Genomic DNA, 21,027 nt, shown 5'->3' with positions numbered 1-21,027 from the left:
GGGGGTGTCAGACTCATTTTGTCCTGGGGCGAGGGGGACACATTTTCTCTCTTTCTTGAGGTCTGGAGGGCTGCAATGCAAATTGGGTATATTGCCTTGCTGTCAAAAGACACACAAACACAATGGACATGTTTACATTTACGTCCATTATCATTTCATTTCAGGACTCAAAGGCCAGCATTGCCTGAACAGAAAGGATTTATTAAGCAGATGTTGACTTATCAACTGTATGCAAGCATTCTCTGTTTTGATCTTGCCAACTCCCATTGTCACACTTCTGAGAAGCTGAGGTGTTGTTGTCTTTACAGGTCTGTAGTCCTATCTGATTGGAGGTTAACTTTACAGTAATACTATTGGTCAACAGTTCAGATTTTGAATCCAAACAACTCAGATGTTGTAAAAGGGTCTAAGATTTATTGTCTTTCTTTTTTTTCCCTGACTTTCTGTGGTGAGATATAAACTGTATTTCTTTCTCTCTCCCTCTCCCATGAGTTATGGGCCAAGGCACAAGCCATAGTTTCCTTGTCTCTCTCTCTCTCTCTCTCTCCTCTGTGATCATGATTAGAATAATTCCTTGTCTCTCTCTCTCCCTCTGTGATCATGCTTAGAATAATGCCTTGAAATGCTTTCTAGTTTAAGCTTATGCCTTGTAAATGTAATAATTCATTTTTTTCAAAGTAATTAAATACACTTGTATTTAGAATTCCATTCTCAGATATTTGTGAATTTGGTTATTTTTAACATTTTATTTAACCTTTCTTTAACTAGGCAAGTCAGTTAAGAACAAATTCTTATTTACAATGACGGCCTACCAAAAGGCCTCCTGCAAATAGAATAGCCTATTACTGTAACTCAACTGTAGTCTAATGCATATTGCTATTCATCTTATGGAGTCAGATAAACATTTTAATAGGCGAATAGCTTCGTCTTATTACGATTCACATGTGAGGTATATATTATATGCATATACGATAAATATTACCACACAACACAGACACACTAGAAACGGACTGACACTGAAATCCAAGGTTGTTGGGTGCATAAATGCAACTCACACATCTCAACACAGACAGTGCTGGTCCCAGAGAGAGCAATCCTCTGGGTTTGTAACAAACTAGAACTCTCTCTAACTCACACTCACTCATGAATAATGCATGCTGGGTATTTTGAACAGATGCTCCTCGCCCCCTTGTGTCTCCCCCCTGTGTCTGAGGACAGACGGTACACACACACACACACACACACACACACACACACACACACACACACACACACACACACACACACACACACACACACACACACACACACAGTTTTGTACAGCTAACCCTGTGGCGACATACAATTCAATCCCATTCAAAATCCAATTTTCCCTAACCCCTAAACCTAACCCATACCCTTACACTAACCCTAAACCGAAAACTTAACCTTAACCCTAAACCTAACTCTAGCTCTTCACCTTAAAACTATACATAAACCTAATTCTCACCCTAACCTTAAATCCCACATAAATAGCATTTGACCTTGTGGGGACTAACAAAATGTCCCCAGTTGTTCAAATTTTGTTAGTTTACTATTCTTGTGGGGACTTCTGGTATAAACACTGCTGAATAATCAATTATAGAGCTGTAGCATGTGACTCACACATATACATAGGCACTTGCACACACACACACACACACACACACACACACACACACACACACACACACACACACACACACACACACACACACACGCACACACACGCGCGCGCACACACACACACACACACACACACACACACACACACACACACACACACACACACACACACACACACACACACACACACACACACACACACACGCAATGCCTCTGCCTGCAGTCTCTTTGATGGCCACTGAGGGGCAGTGTGGTTCTGTTAAAGTCAAACTGACTCAGAAGAGAGAGGAACAGTAGATTTGGATGGAGATTTGGAACTAGACTCACAGCTCTCATATAACCATGACAACTCACGTGCTAAATAATTTAATGACATAAAATATAAAATAAGTTATCAGGGTTTATTCAATTGGATGCAGAAAGATATGTGATTTGTAGAATAGACTTGGCTTCCTTATGAGTGCAAGGTGAGGAGATGAAGTTTTAAAGGGGCTAGAGGTCAGGGGTTAAATGTGACTCACACATAGGTTTGAGCTGTCCAATGAGCTCCTCCTTGCTCCACTTGGCCCACTCCTTCCTGTCTGTGTTGATGGAGCAGAGGACAGGCCCACATGGCTTCCCACTGTCGTCCACCGCTGGAACGTTCAGGTAGTGTACCAACACTATGTCTGGGTTCTACACAGAGAGGGAAGAGATTTATAAAATAAACCTTTATTGGGGGAGAGAGGGGGGATGGAGGGAGAAAGAACTAGAGAGGGTGGGAATGAGAGTGTTAAACAAATCAAAATATATTTTATATTTGAGATTCTTCAAAGTAGACACCCTTTGCCTTGATTACAGCTTTTCACACTCTTGGCATTTTCTCAACCAGCTTCTTTAGGTAGTCACCTGGAATGCTTTCAATTAACAGGTCTGTCTTGTTAAAAGTTAAATTTGTGGAATTTCTTTCCTTCTTAATGTGCTTGAGCTAATCAGCTGTGTTGTGTCAAGGTAGGGGTGGTATACAGAAGATAGCTCTATTTGGTAAAATAACATATTATGGCAAGAACAGCACATGAAGGTCAGTCAATCCGGAAAATTTCAAGATTTTTCAAATGCAGTCGCAAAAACCAAACTTTTAACTGGGTTATTTCATAGTTTTTATGTTTTCACTATTATTCTACAATGTAGATGAGATGGTCCTAGGAGAAGGTGGGAGAGAGGGAGCGAGGGAAAAGGAAAGTAGAGGATAAATAGATCAGGCATTGAGTGTCAGAGGAGAGATTCTCACCTGCCATTTCAAAGTTTGAACAGCTAAAGCCCCTTCAACCCTGCTGTGTGTGGTTGTGTGTGTTTTCAACCCTCATTCGCTACAGGTCCCTCATCTCTGGCTCCAGGAGTGTATGAAAGATTCAGCACACACAGGCATGGTTCCTACTCTGCCGGGTGAGAGGGAGTGTGCGTGTGTGTGGATGAGTATGTATGTGTGCACGTGTACAAGCATGGTTAAAGACACATCATGTTGCCTGTCCTCAGTTTGACTATGACCCTCTGACCATCTTTAACTTGAGCAGAGGAGTGAGATGAGTGAGTGGAGTGAGAGGAGTGAGATGAGGGAGTGAGATGAGGGAGTGAGATGAGGGAGAGGAGTGAAATGAGGGAGTGAGATGGGGGAGAGAAAGGAGTGAGATGAGTGAGATGAGGGAGTGAGAAGGAGTGAGGTGAGAGGAAGAGGGTGAAGGAGAGGAGGGAGAGGAGGAGATGAGGGTGAAGAGTGAGATGAGGGAGAGGAGGAGATGAGTGAGTGAGAGGAGGAGAGGGGAGGAGATGAGGGAGAGGAGGAGATGAGGAGTGAGATGAGGGAGAGGAGGAGATGGGGAGGAGATGAGGGAGAGGGAGTGAGAGGAGTGAGATGAGGGAGTGAGATGAGTGAGAGGAGGGAGTGAGATGGGGGAGTGAGAGGAGTGAGATGAGTGAGATGAGGGAGTGAGATGAGGGAGAGGAGTGACATGAGAGGAGGGAGAGGAGTGAGGTGAGAGGAAGAGGGTGAAGAGTGAGAGGAGGGAGAGGAGTGAGATGAGAGGAGGAGGGAGAGGAGGGAGATGAGGGGAGGAGTGAGAGGAGTGAGAGGAGTGAGATGAGTGAGTGTGTTCCAATGTTAGTGTGACTGAGGCTGTATTTCTGTCCCTCATATGAGCAGAAGCAAACATTAATAACACATCTCTATACACAGGGGAGAGCAGGGTCCGTGTGTGTGTGTGTGTGTGTTCCTTGAAAAGCCAGGCAGGGAGTACACCACATACAGAGAAGTGTGTCTACTTTTCCAGCCCAGTGGAGTCTGGCTAGGTCAGAGTCAGACATACAAATAGATAGAGATGACAACACCAACCAGGCACATTCTGGGAGTTCAACTTTGTTGACTTTGCAGTTACTAATTCAATACAAGCATAAGATCTGGGTACCATGTTGCTGCCTCTGGGGATTCCTGTTCCACTCACCCATCCATTCATGCTGTGTACAGTCGACTCCTGATAAGTGCACATTGGATCCGTGTCAGACATTACTTTCACTTGCCCCTAGTGTCAGCAAGCTCCAGTTCAGTGCATGCTTTCACAACAGTAATACAGGTTATAATGAGTCAAATGTATTGTGGTTGTATGGTGGGAGGGGCTTACCTGGAGCAGCCAATAGCATCTGCGATGAAAGGTAGGGATGATGGAGGAGTGGACATAACAGCCATACAGACACTGAGAGAGAGTGAGAGAGGACATGGTTAGAGTTAAACACAAACACGCACGCATACACACACACACACACACACACACACACACACACACACACACACACACACACACACACACACACACACACACACACACACACACACACACACACACACACACACACACACACACACACACACACACACACACAGTCATGTTCAAAAGGTGTGGAGATTTTAACAAAGCCTGCAATGTACAATTTCCCTAGCAGAGGATGATGTCACACAATCAGAGAGAGAAAGAGAGAGAAAGGAGAAAGAGAGGGATGAGGCATGATAGTGGTGACGACCTTGATGGTTACCCCCCTTTTCTCTCTTCCTCTCCCTTCTCTCTGTAGCCAAAGGCAGAGTGCATTTCCATAAATTTCCATTCTGTATGAGGGTCTATCTACCCCACAGGCTTGTTTCTCTTCTTCATCATCCCTCTTTCTTCTCTCTTTTTTTCCTCAATCCCTCTCTGTCCCTTTATCCCTTCCTCCCTCTCCTGGTCATTCCCTCTCTGTCCCTTTATCCCTTCCTCCCTCTCCTGGTCATTCCCTCTCTGTCCCTTTATCCCTTCCTCCCTCTCCTGGTCATTCCCTCTCTGTCCCTTTATCCCTTCCTCCCTCTCCTGGTCATTCCCTCTCTGTCCCTTTATCCCTTCCTCCCTCTCCTGGTCATTCCCTCTCTGTCCCTTTATCCCTTCCTCCCTCTCCTGGTCATTCCCTCTCTGTCCCTTTATCCCTTCCTCCCTCTCCCTGGTCATTCCCCCTCTCTGTCCCTTTATCCCTTCCTCCCTCTCCTGGTCATTCCCTCTCTGTCCCTTTATCCCTTCCTCCCTCTCCTGGTCATTCCCTCTCTGTCCCTTTATCCCTTCCTCCCTCTCCTGGTCATTCCCTCTCTGTCCCTCTGTCCCTTTATCCCTTCCTCCCTCTCCTGGTCATTCCCTCTCTGTCCCTTTATCCCTTCCTCACTCTCTCCTGGTCATTCCCTCTCTTTTTATGTCTGTCACACTCCTCACTCGCCGCTTGCGTACTATTTCTGCTGAATAATCAATTATAGAGCTGTAGCATGTGACTCACACATATACATAGGTGCTTGCACACACACACACACACACACACACACACACACACACACACACACACACACACACACACACACACACACACACACACACACATTGCCTTGAGACTCGATCGATACTCCTCTCTGTTCCTGTCGAAGGAGGCATTGACATCATCTTTGGCCTGAAGCCAAACACACACTTATCCTACAGAGAGAGAGTGTGTGTGTGTGTGTGTGTGTGTGTGTGTGTGTGTGTGTGTGTGTGTGTGTGTGTATTGGTAACATAAGAAACAGCTAGGGGAGGATGTTAGAGACTGATTCACAAACGGAGAGAGAGGGAGAGCAGGAGCGAGAGCTCAATCCAGTCAATCCATCCCACGCTCTTCCCTTTTTCCATCTCATTAACCTTTTTTCTTATTTTCACCTCACATCCCTTCATCTCTCCTCCCTCTCTTTCCCTTTCCCTCCAATTCCTCTACTTTGAATTTTGTATGGCCTTCCTTAGTGGTCTTCCATCTATAGTGCCTTCAGAAAGTTTTCACACCTCTTGTCTTTTTCCACATTTTGTTGTGTTACAGCCTGAATTTAAAATAGATTTGCATATCTGATTCAAATCTGTTATTTTTCCTGCAGTTTAAACAGCCAAAAAGCACATGGAATCAGATATTTCAAGCAACATTTCAAACCATCTTCGTAGGTGGTTTGGAGTCAGATATAAATCTGATTCCTGGCCATGTGACCTGTGGCGTGAATTCATGGATGCCAAGGGAAGCCAGGCTTCCCCCCAAAAATTGATCAATGGAAACATTTTAAAACATAAAATAATTTATCTTTCGTCTCTCTGTGTTTCTTAATTTTTCTTCAATTTTCAAGAGGCTGAATGATGCTGTCTGGTCCAAACAAGTATGACATTGTTGCTGCCCGTAGCTTTGAAGGCAAGGGAAGCCAACGAGCATCCTACCTCCCTTGACAAAAAATGTAAAAAAAATAGCTAATCAGCGTAGAGTTAAACTGAGCGAGCTCAACTGTGATTGGTCCTGGCGCACCAAAAACAAGTGTCAAGGGAAGCCAGTTTGGATTTGGTGTCACTCCTATCAAATCCCATCGATAGCATAAGTCATTGACAGAAAAACTTGAATTATTGCATCTCGTTGTGTTGTTGTCCTCCGGTGACTAGCCAGCTAGCTAAAATTAGCCCTATCCTAAATTAGCCATGGATGGAGATTTCAACTTGTGGTTTTACTTAATTCTCCATACTGGCCAATGATTATAATGACGATTCTGATCCAACCATAAATTCATACATTGCTGTGCCCCTGGCCTGAGAGGATGGAAGTTCAATATGTAGCTTAGTAGAAGGCTAATGTTAACTTGCTAACGTTGCCCATTAATGGAAGTTCGGCTAGCGAGCAATCATTTTAGCCAGGTAGCCCAGGACAACAAAACAAGTATGTACTTCATGACAGAGTGATAGACCATTTTGTCAACATGAAAGAGAGGAGGAGGTCATTGGCCCTTCTCTACAAGTAGGGTGATCAACATATTTTTCTACGTGCACGAACACGCACGCAAGGCTTTAGAGACTCGCAATTGTAATCACTACCAAAGGTGATTCTAACATGCATTGACTCAGGGGTGTAAATGATATATTTCTGTATTACATTTTCAATAAATTAGCAAACATTTTTAAAAGCATATTTACTCACATTATGGGGTTCTGTGTGTAGATGTGAGAGAAAAGGTCAAGGGGTATGGATACTCTCTGAGGGCACTGCATATGTATGAGTGCATGTGTGTGCTCACCTCCACTCCCTGTACTTTGAGCTTCATGTGGTCTTCTCTGGTGGTCTTCCCGTCTTTCCTCTTCTTCCAGCAGTAGCCATCCTTCCTGTACTTTACCTTCTTCCTGTTGTACAGGATCATCGAGCCATTCTGAGGTCTTGGAGAGGAAGAGAGAGAGGAGAGAGGGAGAGAGGGAGGAAGGGAGAGGGGGAGAGGAAAGGGAGAGAGGGAGGAAGGGAGAGGGAGAAAGAGGGAAAGAGGGGGAGAGGAAAGGGAGAGAGGGAGGAAGGGAGTGGGAGAAAGAGGGAAAGAGGGGGAGAGGAAAGGGAGAGAAGGAGAGAGGGAGGAAGGAAGAGGGAGAAAGAGGGGGAGAGGAAAGGGAGAGAGGGAGAGAGGGAGAGAGGGAGGAAGGGAGAGGGAGAAAGAGGGAAAGAGGGGAGAGGAAAGGGAGAGAAGGAGAGAGGGAGGAAGGGAGAGGGAGAAAGAGGGAAAGAGGGGAGAAGAAAGGGAGAGAGGGAGAGAGGGAGGAAGGGAGTGGGAGAAAGAGGGAAAGAGGGGGATAGGAAAGGGAGAGAGGGAGGACGGGAGAGGGAGAAAGAGGGGGAGAGGGGGAGAGAAAAGGGAGAGGGAGAGAGGGAGGAAGGTAGAGGGAGAAAGAGGGAAAGAGGGGGAGAGGAAAGGGAGAGAAGGAGAGAGGGAGAGAGGGAGGAAGGGAGTGGAAGAAAGAGGGAAAGAGGGGGAGAGGAAAGGGAGAGAAGGAGAGAGGGAGGAAGGGAGAGGGAGAAAGAGGGAAAGAGGGGGAGAGGAAAGGGAGAGAGGGAGAGAGGGAGGAAGGGAGTGGGAGAAAGAGGGAAAGAGGGGGAGAGGAAAGGGAGAGAAGGAGAGAGGGAGAGAGGGAGGAAGGGAGAGGGAGAAAGAGGGAAAGAGGGGGAGGGGAATGGGAGAGAAGGAGAGAGGGGGGAAGGGAGAGGAAGAAAGAGGGAAAGAGGGGGAGAGGAAAGGGAGAGAGGGAGAGAGGGAGGAAGGGAGAGGGAGAAAGAGGGAAAGAGGGGGAGAGGAAAGGGAGAGAAGGAGAGAGGGAGAGAGGGAGGAAGGGAGAGGGAGAAAGAAGGACAGAGGGGAGAGGAAAGGGAGAGAAGGAGAGAGGGAGGAAGGGAGAGGGAGAAAGAGGGAAAGAGGGGGAGAGGAAAGGGAGAGAGGGAGGAAGGGAGAGGGAGAAAGAGGGAAAGAGGGGGAGAGGAAAGGGAGAGAAGGAGAGAGGGAGGAAGGGAGAGGGAGAAAGAGGGAAAGAGGGGGAGAGGAAAGGGAGAGAGGGAGAGAGGAAGGAAGGGAGAGAGAGAAAGAGGGAAAGATGGGGAGAGGAAAGGGAGAGAGGGAGAGAGGGAGGAAGGGAGAGGGAGAAAGAGGGGGAGAGGAAAGGGAGAGAGGGAGAGAAGGAGGAAGGGAGAGGGAGAAGAGGGAGAGAGGGAGGAAGGGAAAGGGAGAAGAGGGAAAGAGGGGGAGAGGAAAGGGAGAGAGGGAGAGAGGTAGGAAGGGAGAGGGAGAAAGAGGGAAAGAGGGGGAGAGGAAAGGGAGAGAGGGAGGAAGGGAGAGGGAGAAAGAGGGAAAGAGGGGGAGAGGAAAGGGAGAGAGGGAGAGAGGGAGGAAGAGGGAGAAAGAGGGAAAGAGGGGGAGAGGAAAGGGAGAGAGGGAGAGAGGGAGAGAGGGAGGAAGGGAGAGGGAGAAAGAGGGAAAGAGGGGGAGAGGAAAGGGAGAGAGGGAGAGAGGGAGGAAGGGAGAGGGAGAAAGAGGGAAGAGGGGGAGAGGAAAGGGAGAGAAGGAGAGGTATCAATAACATATTCATTACTCTGTAGATCACTCTCATATTACTGTTAGTGTTTCTATGGTGATTGGATGATTGGATGATTGGATGATATAAGTAGAAGTAGGAGGTTATTCATTTGTGCAATGAAGAAGTACGGCCATCTAATTTGCAAATAAATTCATAAAAAATCCTCCAATGTGATTTTCTGGATTTTTTTCCTCATTTTGTCTGTCATAGTTGAAGTGAACCTATGATGAAAATTACAGGCCTCTCTCATCTCTTTAAGTGGGTGAACTTGCACAATTGGTAGCTGACTAAATACTTTTTGCCCCACTGTAGGTATTTAGTAAATACATAATTAAACCCAATTTTGTATTGCTGGTTCAACTTGTTAGCCAGGGTTCGTGCAGATAACCAATAATTTACAACTTTCAGATGAGACTGAATTAAGATGACGATTAATATTGACTGCTATTGATGTAAAATATGACTAGGTCTTTAAGAGTTTATTTGGAAGATAACAGCTCCATAAATATTATTTGGTGCCCGACACTCTAGTTAATTACATTTACATGATTAGCTCAATCAGGTAATATTAATTACGGAGAAATTATTTTATAGAATAGCATGTCATATCACTTAATCTGGCATAGCCAAAGACACTACATAATTGGTGCCCCCTGTGAGGAATCTAAAATAGAATAAGGCTTTCATTTTGATTCAGCCTGTATAAAATTGAAAAACAGATTACATAATATACCAACTTATTGTACACATTTTTTGAGTGTTAAAGACAAGCATTATTGAGTGCGTGTGTGTGCTGAAGATTCCCCGCCTCTGTGTTGTTCGCTGACGTAGTCAGTGTGTAACGTGAGCGAATAGATTTCTGTATGAGGGCCGAGAAAGCTAATTATAGAAATCTGAGAAATAAAGCATTTGGCCAAATGCAGGGCTATTTCTGCCTGGCGCATTTCAGACGTGGGTAGGCTCGGTCATTATTAATTTATCGAGCGAGGACAAAGAGCCAGCCGATTGAAATTCAGGAGATATAAGCTTGACCAGCGATATGTATCTCTGTCTCTCTTGCGAGTTGACCAAGGCGCAAAGGAGGGTTTAGGTTGCATGCTAAAGCTAACAAGGGAAATAGCCATTTTGTTTTCTTGTGCTACGTTGAAACCCCTCCGCCTTGCGGAATGGAAGTCCCGACCTGGGTAGTTCCGTTTGATTTCAGCGTGTGAAATAATTGACCGCTGACGTGTGCCCAGGATATCCGTTCATGAAGAACTATTCAGGTCACACTCAAGTCATTACTTATGATATCCAGACGGATATCAATGTCTTATCCAATTGAACTAATAAGTGTAAATCTGGCAATTTACATTCTGAAATAGATATTTTAAATAATATCCAAATTGATGAGTTTTCTAAACAAGACATTGTAAACTTTTTCCAAACTAACCTAGTTGAAGCAACTTCTCAGATTAATTAAAGTTTAATTCCCAAATAGCCTATACAGGTCTGATTTACCATTAAATTGATCAATCAGTAAAATTTGGTTTTTGCAAAACCATTCAGTAATCCAGTACTGACAGAAGCCCCGCCCCAGCGGGAATCCCACGTGGCTTCGGTCTTAGGGAGAAGTGTACCACAGTGTTGAATGTTCCCAACATTTGATCTACTGTTCACACTTATGATATCCAATCAATGGAGATTGTATGGATTATTGTCTCATTCAATTCCAATGAATTACAAACCCAAACTTTGAAAGAAAATAGGAAAAATGTTCCTCTAAATGTTTCTAATAATGTGCAAGCTATCAAAGGAGGTGGTCACCACTCCTCCGCTAATTAGTGAACCTCCACCCATAAAAGGATTGATCTCTGACCTCAGCAGCGATACCAACCCTAATTATGCCATTTGCAAAAAAACAGCCAAAATTGCCAACTCTCTCCAAAACCAACCATCAAACACAGGCTTTGTGACGGTTCTCCCCACTTTGCACTGATGTATCGCCATAAAAATGTGGCATCGGTCCAATACCACAGTGCACAGCTGAAGCACGTGCCAGACATGGCTAACATGAGGAGACAGGTGGAGAGAACTGAGCAACTATTGACAAATGCAGGAAATGAAAACAATCTGCTAGTCGAGGAACTGCGTTTTGAAATCTGAACAATTAAAAGTAATTGCAAATACTTATGACGATGAACGAGCACAAACTCTTCAATAAAATTGTTGTCTCCAGGAACAACTCGATTTAGACAAAACTAAATATGATGTAGTCCACTTCAAACTAGATAAATCTGTTGAGTTATCTACAAACAGGAGCGCGCAATTTGATAACATGCAGGCAGTTTTGTTGAACGCTACTCAGAGTAACACGGTTCTACTCAAAATGCTGCAGACCAAAGACAATCAATTGATGAACACAATGACAAAGTTGGATGACAAATCAGCAAAACTCATTGAAGTTACTGACCACATGAATGATGAGAGAATTCGGGTGATGAAGATGGAAATCTTGATTTCTAAGCAAGAGGAAGAAATCTCATCACTGAATCTCTCGCTCTGTACTCAAGACCTCTATCTGCAAACCATGACAGATAAGTTTGAGATCGAAAAGAGCAAGTGCGACACTCACGTGTCCAAAATCAATACTCTAAGCGCTCAAGTGGACTCTGCAATGCAGCAGAATACCACCCTTAGGTACCATCTGGAGGAAGTCCAGAATGGTCACGCTCTACAGCGTGACTATCCATCCAAGCAACCGGAGCCCGGTACTCAAAGGAGTGAAGGCAATAGGTTTCAGACATTCCTCCATCATGTGTCCCTCAGGCTTCTCCTCTTGGCCATTCGGCACTGAGTAATATGGCGCCTCTTGGCCAACAATGCCAAAGCTTGGCTTCTCGTCTTGGCCTTTCGGGCCCACTTTCCCCACAGGATGAAGCCAACCCTCTCCACCCGCTTGACGCGGAATACCTTGACAAACTCGTCAAGAATTTCCCCACCTTTGACCCCGTTCCAGGTCAGCCAAACGATACTGAGACGTTCCTAGCTGACATAGAGGACGCATTGGATGGCTACATGAACGCTACGGGTTCTGACAGGGTTCACCTGTTGAAGCGAACGTCGAATAGACACGTGACAAGGTTCATTCGCCTACAACAGCAACACGTGCTAAATGACTACACTAAACTTGCCACAGCTTTGAAATTAGAATTCAGTGGTTCTGCAACTCGCAAACACGATAGCTCACTGGCTAACATCAAATCAAATCAAATTTATTTATATAGCCCTTCGTACATCAGCTGATATCTCAAAGTGCAGTACAGAAACCCAGCCTAAAACCCCAAACAGAAAGCAATGCAGGTGTAGAAGCATGGTGGCTAGGAAAAACTCCCTAGAAAGGCCAAAACCTAGGAAGAAACCTAGAGAGGAACCAGGCTATGTGGGGTGGCCAGTCCTCTTCTGGCTGGTCAAACAACCTCGGAACGAACACCCACAAGCTTACTATCATAGGCTTCGTTCAGCCTACTTTGGCCTACTCACTGAAACAGGCATGGAAGACCTGTTACCATTTAAACAAATGTTCCTGTCGAACATGTATCCTACCTTCATTACCTACTTGGGCCCTGCAGCCCACATTGGCTTGCCTATCTTACAACACAGAGAGCTTGTAAGCACAGCTTTTGAGGCATCAAAAGCTCACAATGCTAAGAGCCCTGACCACTCGGTTTTAAAGTTTGACCAGGAGCACTCACTCCAGTTAGAGGGTGCATTATCCGGTATTGGTGTGTTAAGAGATGACGCACAACAACAGTTTCTACCACTAAATCATGATTCCAATAACCTCCGCGGTCAAAATAACTGGAAAGTAAGTCACCATAAAAACGACTACCGCTACAATCGACCTGTTCAATACGTTCCTACACCCAACCCACACAAAGTGTCAGAGCACAAGGGTAACAAAGGGTTGAAGGATGATCAAAACGTAGACCAATGTTCTCCAGAAGTTCCACTACGTGAAGAACTAAAGCGAGAAACATTTGAGAAAAGTGTAAAAGATAAGTCACAAGGACTAGACGGGGAATTACTGGACACCAGGTCCGCAGGAATTAACACCCATAGCAAGGACTAGACGGGGAATTACTGGACACCAGGTCCGCAGGAATTAACACCCATAGCAAGGACTAGACGGGGAATTATTGGACACCAGGTCCGCAGGAATTAACACCCATAGCAAGGACTAGACGGGGAATTACTGGACACCAGGTCCGCAGGAATTAACACCCATAGCAAGGACTAAATGGGGAATTACTGGACACCAGGTCCGCAGGAATTAACACCCATAGCAAGGACTAGACGGGGAATTACTGGACACCAGGTCCGCAGGAATTAACACCCATAGCAAGGACTAAATGGGGAATTACTGGACACCAGGTCCGCAGGAATTAACACCCTTAGCAAGGACAATACGGGGAATTACTGGACACCAGGTCCGCAGGAATTAACACCCATAGCAAGGACTAGACGGGGAATTACTGGACACCAGGTCCGCAGGAATTAACACCCATAGCAAGGACTAGACGGGGAATTACTGGACACCAGGTCCGCAGGAATTAACACCCATAGCAAGGACTAGACGGGGAATTACTGGACACCAGGTCCGCAGGAATTAACACCCTTAGCAAGGACTAGACGGGGAATTACTGGACACCAGGTCCGCAGGATTTAACACCCATAGCAAGGACTAGACGGGGAATTACTGGACACCAGGTCCGCAGGAATTAACACCCATAGCAAATCTCTCCCGCTCTCACTCGAGACCCTATCCAGGGTCCGCTTGATCAAGAAACAAGCCCACGGGCTTTGTCTATAGACTCTGATACAAAGGTTGCGAAGAAGAATGTCAAACGCTTCGTTAAAGGCAAGCCCACTTAAATTCGGAAAAGTCTGCTTCCACCTTGAACAGAATTGACACATCACGTCGTTGCGAACGACCACTCCACTTTGTGGGGAATATGTCCACTAAACTTGAATTGAAATGCCCATACCTGGAAACAGTCCTGGAGGACTGCTTAACTTGTCATGCGCTAATTGATTTGGGTGCAACAATATCACTCATCTCTCAAACATTGTTTGATGATCTAGAAAGGGCTTTGAAGCCAACTAAACATTGGTTAAAAGTGGAACGATGCGACACTACACTTCGAGGGGTCACTCAGACTACCTCGCCTCTCACATTGAGAGTCATGCTGAAACTACACTTCAAGGACATATCGCTCATCCACCCTGTGTATGTTACCAGCCTCGAAACTGTACCCCTGCTACTTGGAGCAGACTTGATGGATCGGTTACTCCCATTGATGGATTGGAAAACCAACCAGGTATGGTCACAGGCTACAGTGCCTTCTCCACCGACCACACTGTCTTCCCCTAACGCTAGCAGCAACGCAGTCATTCACGAGGGGTATCTGTCAAACGCACCCCTTGGGGAAAAGATGTTTAGAAACCTCTTGGGGCAGAATCCGATCCAAGGAGATATTACGATATCTCGACACATTCCATCAGCCAATCTGATTGACCATTCTTGTCATGATTTCGAGCCAGCTGTCTATGTGAATGAGCAACTTCCCTCCTCCTTGCAGTCGTGCAATACGGTAGTTGAGATGAACTTCTCTTGCCCTTCGGACACTTCCGCAAACACTGCGGCCGTCTCAGCAAGAAAAACATTGATACACAGAGTAATCTCTGTTTCCGATGACACAGCTTACGCTTTGTGGGGGACTGTCAACCCTTACAATGACACTAATGGCGTCAGTCCAGCAACTGACCCGATGACTCCCACTGTGAAACACTTTGCGACATCACAGACCGATATCCTTGTCTCAGTTCGCAGGTACTGAAGAGGTTGCCACACGCGGACGCGGTGGTGACTGACAGACCTCGACAGCCACACACACCAGGAGATTTGGTTGAAAGGTTACAGCCACTCTCATAATAACGTGGCCACTGACAACTCGTACACAAGGTCTGAACTTTTAGTTTGCGCCTCGGATACCAACACCACCCGCTGGTGGGGGGATCCCGAGACACAAAGGGGGGGAATAGTAGCCCAGACCCATGATGAGCCTTATCGAGGCCGGTGGGGGGTCGGGACTACGGACAACACCGTACAAGGCCGCCAGAGCATAAATCAAATCTAGTTGTAAACTCCCCTTTGAGAACAGTGAGGAGCAGACAAGCCACTCGACGGGGATTATCTTAGAACACATCTAAGATAGTACTGAGGTGTACCACACAGTAGACCAGTAGACTTGTCCACCTTGAAAAACAAATTGCAACAATAATCATTCCTTTCTATGTGTAGTAGTCACTCCAAGACAACTAGTAAAATGCTCTAATCATGTATTACTGTAGGATAACATTTCAGAATAAATCAGTAGGACAACTGGAACCCTTGAGTAACAGTACCAATACCACAGTCAGTCCAGCAACACTCTGTAAGAGGATTAGTAACCTCACAAGTTAAATTGCTTTTGCAAAATAGCAACATAGGAGTCACTCAGAGTGCAACACGGGGAAGGGAATCTCCATTGCACTCTTCCAATGGTTAACCTCTTGAACCTCTGGGGGCAGTATTTAATTTTTGGATGAAAAACGTTCCCGTTTTAAACAAGATATTTTGTCACAAAAAGATGCTCAACTATGCATATAATTGACAGCGTTGGAAAGAAAACACTCTGACGTTTCCAAAACTGCAAAGATATTATCTGTGAGTGCCACAGAACTGATGCTACAGGCGAAACCAAGATGAAATTTCAAACAGGAAATGCCCCAGATTTTGAATGCGCTGTGTTCCAATGTCTCCTTATATGGCTGTGAATGCGCAAGGAATGAGCCTACACTTTCTGTCGTTTCCCCAAGGTGTCTGCAGCATTGTGAAGTATTTGTAGGCATATCATTGGAAGATTGACCATAAGAGACTACATTTACCAGGTGTCCGCCTGGTGTCCTCTGTCGAAATTATTGCGTAATCTCCAGCTGCATGCACGTTTCCATTTGGTTCAGAAGAGAAAGGCAACTGCCACGAATGATTTACCATCGAATAGATATGTGAAATACACCTTGAGGATTGATTCTAAACAACGTTTGCCATGTTTCTGTCGATATTATGGAGTTAATTTGGAAAAAGGTTTGGCGTTGTAATGACTGAATTTTCGTTTTTTTTTCTTGGCCAAACGTGATGAACAAAACGGAGCTATTTCTCCTACACAAATAATCTTTTTGGAAAAACGGAACATTTGCTATCTAACTGAGAGTCTCCTCATTGAAAACATCCGAAGTTCTTCAAAGGTAAATGATTTTATTTGAATGCTTTTCTTGTTTTTGTGAAAATGTTGCCTGCTGAATGCTAGGCTTAATGCTATGCTAGCTATCAATACTCTTACACAAATGCTTGTGTAGCTATGGTTGAAAAGCATATTTTGAAAATCTGAGATGACAGTGTTGTTAACAAAAGGCTAAGCATGTGAGCCAATATATTTATTTCATTTCATTTGCGATTTTCAAAAATAGTTAACGTTGCGTTATGGTAATGAGCTTGAGGCTATAATTACGCTCCCGGATACGGGATTGCTCGTCGCAAGAGGTTAACACACGCCACTAATAAATAGACCACTCTGTTCAGGAGAAATGTTATTAGAAGTCATGAATCACGATCACACCACGTACGACTGGTCTAATACTTAGGGTACTTCCGTCATGAGGTTAGCTCCTCCGTGGATAACATAGCTATGAAGTATACTTCTTCATACCTACCTCCACTACAATAGTGGAAGACAATGACTGGTAGTAAAACCACTACAGACTCTCTCGACACCAATTCTGACTGACCTCCAGGCATTGACCTGAAAATTACCTGACTACGTCAGACTCATTCTGAACAAGTTGTAATCTGCCAGGATACTTGGTTTCCTTCCCTTGACATGTGTGCTTGCGTAAGCATAAACGCACATGCACAACGGAACATCCAATTAGGATTTATGCTAGGATCAATTAAGGGTCCAAGCCGAATACCAGCCTTAGTAAAGTTGAACATTTATTTGGAGGCCTTTAACTCTTACAGCTATAGCACTCACCAGTTTTCTTCCCAGAAGTCCATAGGTCACTCCTGTAGACTGCCCAAAACTAGTGCCTTACAGCTGAAGACTTATCATATAGTTATCAACTTAGGATAGTTCCCTAAGCAACACCACGCAAATTAGGAAAGCCCTAGATATGACATTAGACAATGCCAAGATAGGGTCATTTTGCCAAGACCATGGTTGTAGATAGAATACAGTCCAATTAGATGATTAAGGGGGCATAACTATATTTTGTTTTGTTTATGCTTTCATTCATTTTGTTTCATTTTCTTTGGCACGTAGAAAGTGATAGAGCCATAAACAACTTCCCCATACAACCATCAGTTAGTGCCACAATGTCGCTCATTTGGGAGGAAATGTAATTGCAAGGTTGCAAGTTTGAATCCCCGAGCTGACAAGGTACAAATCTGTCGTTCTGCCCCTGAACAGGCAGTTAACCCACTGTTCCTAGGCCGTCATTGAAAATAAGAATTTGTTCTTAACTGACTTGCCTAGTAAAATAAAGGTAAAATAAAAAAATAAAAAAAATAATATATTTCATGAGTGTGTGTGCGTTGTTAACATCTGCCTAAGTTACTGCCCGGATCTTCCAGTCTGGACGACCAGACGACGGGTCCGGAACGGCGATCCCAATCCGGTCATCCGCTGCCCAGCCATGGAGCGGACTTCTTCATTTGCAGACACCCTACCCGGGTCGACCACACCAGAGGGGTGACTGCAACAGCGATCACCAACTGGACATCTGCTGCCCAGCCATGGAGCGGACTTCTTCATTTGCAGACACCCTACCCGGGTCGACCACCAGATGGGGACCACAACGATGGTCCGCAACCAGGACAACCCACTGTCATTTTTATGTTGGTTTGCAACATGCAGGTTAATCGCAAGATTGAACTCAACATGGGGAGACTGTCATGACGTTGGCCTGGGGGTAGGTTTATGATAGTCATAAAAACCTATTCCCCCCTTTTTCCTCTCTCTACCCTACTGATGTTACATTTGCAAAACCCTTGGTTAACATAGAGATTCTGGGAACATAAGAAGGTGGGGAGAAATTAACTATATTCTGGTAATCCGACCAATTGAACATATGTGGTGGTACTCAATGAATATGATGTCAGTTTGATCGTCATCTGAGACATTCTCATCACTGATAAGATGACCTAAACTCTACAGTGGAAAGTATACACATCAGAGTTATCGGATTCACATGGAATTGTTGTTCAATTTAAATGTTTGAATATGAAATGATTCATGGTGGGATGAAATGTGATTTTAGCTTCTAAAATATGAGATTTGGGTTTTCATAAGGTAGGGCTCTGCTCAATCAGTGGCCCGCCCCTGTGAAGGGACATGGGCTATAAAACTTTTCAAACACGTCCTCCTCTCCCTTCCTTCAGAACAAAGCCAACATCAGCGTGAGTTTTGGTTGCGAATGGTATGAACTTTGAACTCTTATTCACTACAGATGTGATACCTCCTAGCCGTTGAGTTAGCAACAGCCGCTGCAAACGAGGCTTGGGAAGGAACAGACAGAGTATCCCGTCTACCACACAATGACGTTACTACAACATATTCAATTTACATTCTTCAAAGGACGAAGGACTCGGTTGGGCAACACAGCCTTCCATCTACCACCAACCTACCGAAGCGCCGCTCAGAGTAAATATTTATTGCCCAGTTTTCCAAATGGGCGGTAATTTAGAATGCATAAGATACTGTATTTACGATAGCACAGCTTCGCTCTTTGTTCCTCAGTCTTCCCGCTCTTTCACTCAAACCCAGCCCCTTTTCTTTTGTGTAACAAGCTGTCATATCTGTTCCGCCCACTAGGGACGTTTTCCTTTATGATGTAATTTGTAATCAAGTTATGATTTAATTATGTGTATGTGTAATTCTGTGTGATTAGTTAGGTATTTAGTAAATAAATAATTCAAACCAATTTTGTATTGCTGGTTCAACTTGTTAGCCAGGGTTCGTGCAGATAACCAAGAATTTACAACTTTCAGATGAGACTGAATTAAGAAGACGATTAATATTGACTGCTATTGATGTAAAATATGACTAGGTCTTTAAGAGTTTATTCGGAAGACAACAGCTCTATAAATATTATTTTGTGGTGCCCGACTCTCTAGTTAATTACATTTACATGATTAGCTCAATCAGGTAATATTAATTACGGAGAAATTATTTTATGGAATAGCATGTCATATCACTTAATCCGGCATAGCCAAATACATGACAACAGTGACAGGTTATTTTTGGACAAAAGTTATTCTTGGATTAACAGAAATGCACACTGCTCACCGCTGATTGTGTGGTTCTATCAATCTTTCTATCATTTCAGCCTTCTGTGTATGATGCACACACACGCTCACACACACACACACACGCTAACATATTAGCTCACAAACACATACGTTAATATTTTAGCAGGGTGCTTTAGCTGCACCACGGGAAAACTGTTTACTCAGCTACTATTCCTCAAACCTGTGAAGACACACACACACTGCTGTTGTACACACAAACACACAAACGCTGTACACACAGAGGGCAGATCTCCTCCTGAGTGTACTATGAGCTCAATGTCATCCCTGGAGCTCCTCAATCAATCACCACATTACAGAAACAGTGGGACCAGTGTGTGTGTGTGTGTGTGTGTGTGTATGTGTGTGTGTGTGTGTGTGTGTGTGTGTGTGTGTGTGTGTGTGTGTGTGTGTGTGTGTGTGTGTGTGTGTGTGTGTGTGTGTGAGACCGAGCGAGAGAGAGTGTGTAAGGTGGAGGATTTGCTGCCTTATCTCCTAACAACAGAGGCAGAACAAGCATTTCAACAATCAATAAACCCCACACACACATACCCCTTTTCTCCTCCCCTCCCCTTGTCTTTCATTCTCTCCTATCTCCTCCCCTCCCCTTTTCTTTCATTCTCTCCTATCTCCTCTCCTCACATTCTTTCTGTTCCTCTTTACTCCTCTTCTCTCCTCTCGTTTATTCCTCTCCTCTCTTTTTGTTCATTTTTCACTAAAAGTACATGACCAGAGATTATGGTAATTAAATTTATGCACACTCAGTGAAATTGAATGTACTTTGAGCTTATTTTCTTTGCCACCTTAAATGTGTTGTGTTTCAGTGTGTTTCTCAGTAGAGTACAGTAGCCCTCTGATCAAAGCTTAGTTTAGTCTCTGTGTCTCGCGGCTGCTGTGACTCATCCCGCCGCGGTTAACTCTAATTATGTTACAGAGATGATATAAAGATGAGGGATCTGATTCAACCACACACACACACACAGACACACAGACACACACACGCGCGCGCGCACACACACACACACACACACACACGCGCATGCGCGCACGCGCACACACGCACAAGCGCACACACGCACACACACACACACACACACACACACACACACACACACACACACACACACACACACACACACACACACCCTCTGATTCAACCAGACTTTACATATACTATTGATTCAAGTGCCAAGCTGTTTGGGATATAAAAAGCATTTCCTGAGTTTGTGAGTGCTAGAGGAAGAGAAGGCTTTGCAACCTCCGCTTGCTGAAGATCCCCTGGTTCTGTGTGTATTGTATTGTCGAGGATCCCCTGGTTCTGTGTGTATCGTCGTTATTGCAAAAGAGAATGTGCAGTCAAGAACCTTCCCGGATGTGTGTCCTCTGTGTGTCCTCTGTGTGTCCTTGAACTAGGTGCTCTGCTCACCCTTGATAAAACTCTTGAGCGGTTGTATCCCATGGGGTGAATGAACAAGTGAGGGAGGGCGTGAGTGAGGGGGAGGAGATTGAGTGTAAGATAAAGGGAAAGAGTGATAA

The 21,027-nt window shown here is 44.8% G+C and overlaps 1 protein-coding gene across 1 annotated transcript in view; it reads right to left on the bottom strand.

Moving 5' to 3' along the window:
• Positions 1–21,027, bottom strand: part of LOC135542009 (calmodulin-binding transcription activator 1) — a 143,108-nt gene that overhangs the window by 26,953 nt on the left and 95,128 nt on the right. Inside the window, 3 exon segments of the mRNA XM_064968565.1 lie at positions 2,166–2,319; positions 4,299–4,370; positions 7,256–7,391. Of these exon segments, the coding sequence (XP_064824637.1) occupies positions 2,166–2,319; positions 4,299–4,370; positions 7,256–7,391 (362 nt within the window).

This window comes from Oncorhynchus masou, chromosome 6 (genome assembly GCF_036934945.1).
Source record: "Oncorhynchus masou masou isolate Uvic2021 chromosome 6, UVic_Omas_1.1, whole genome shotgun sequence".
NCBI classification, from domain to species: domain Eukaryota; kingdom Metazoa; phylum Chordata; class Actinopteri; order Salmoniformes; family Salmonidae; genus Oncorhynchus; species Oncorhynchus masou.
The sequence above is the reverse complement of the archived record's forward strand: the minus strand, read 5'-3'. Positions and strand labels throughout refer to the sequence as shown.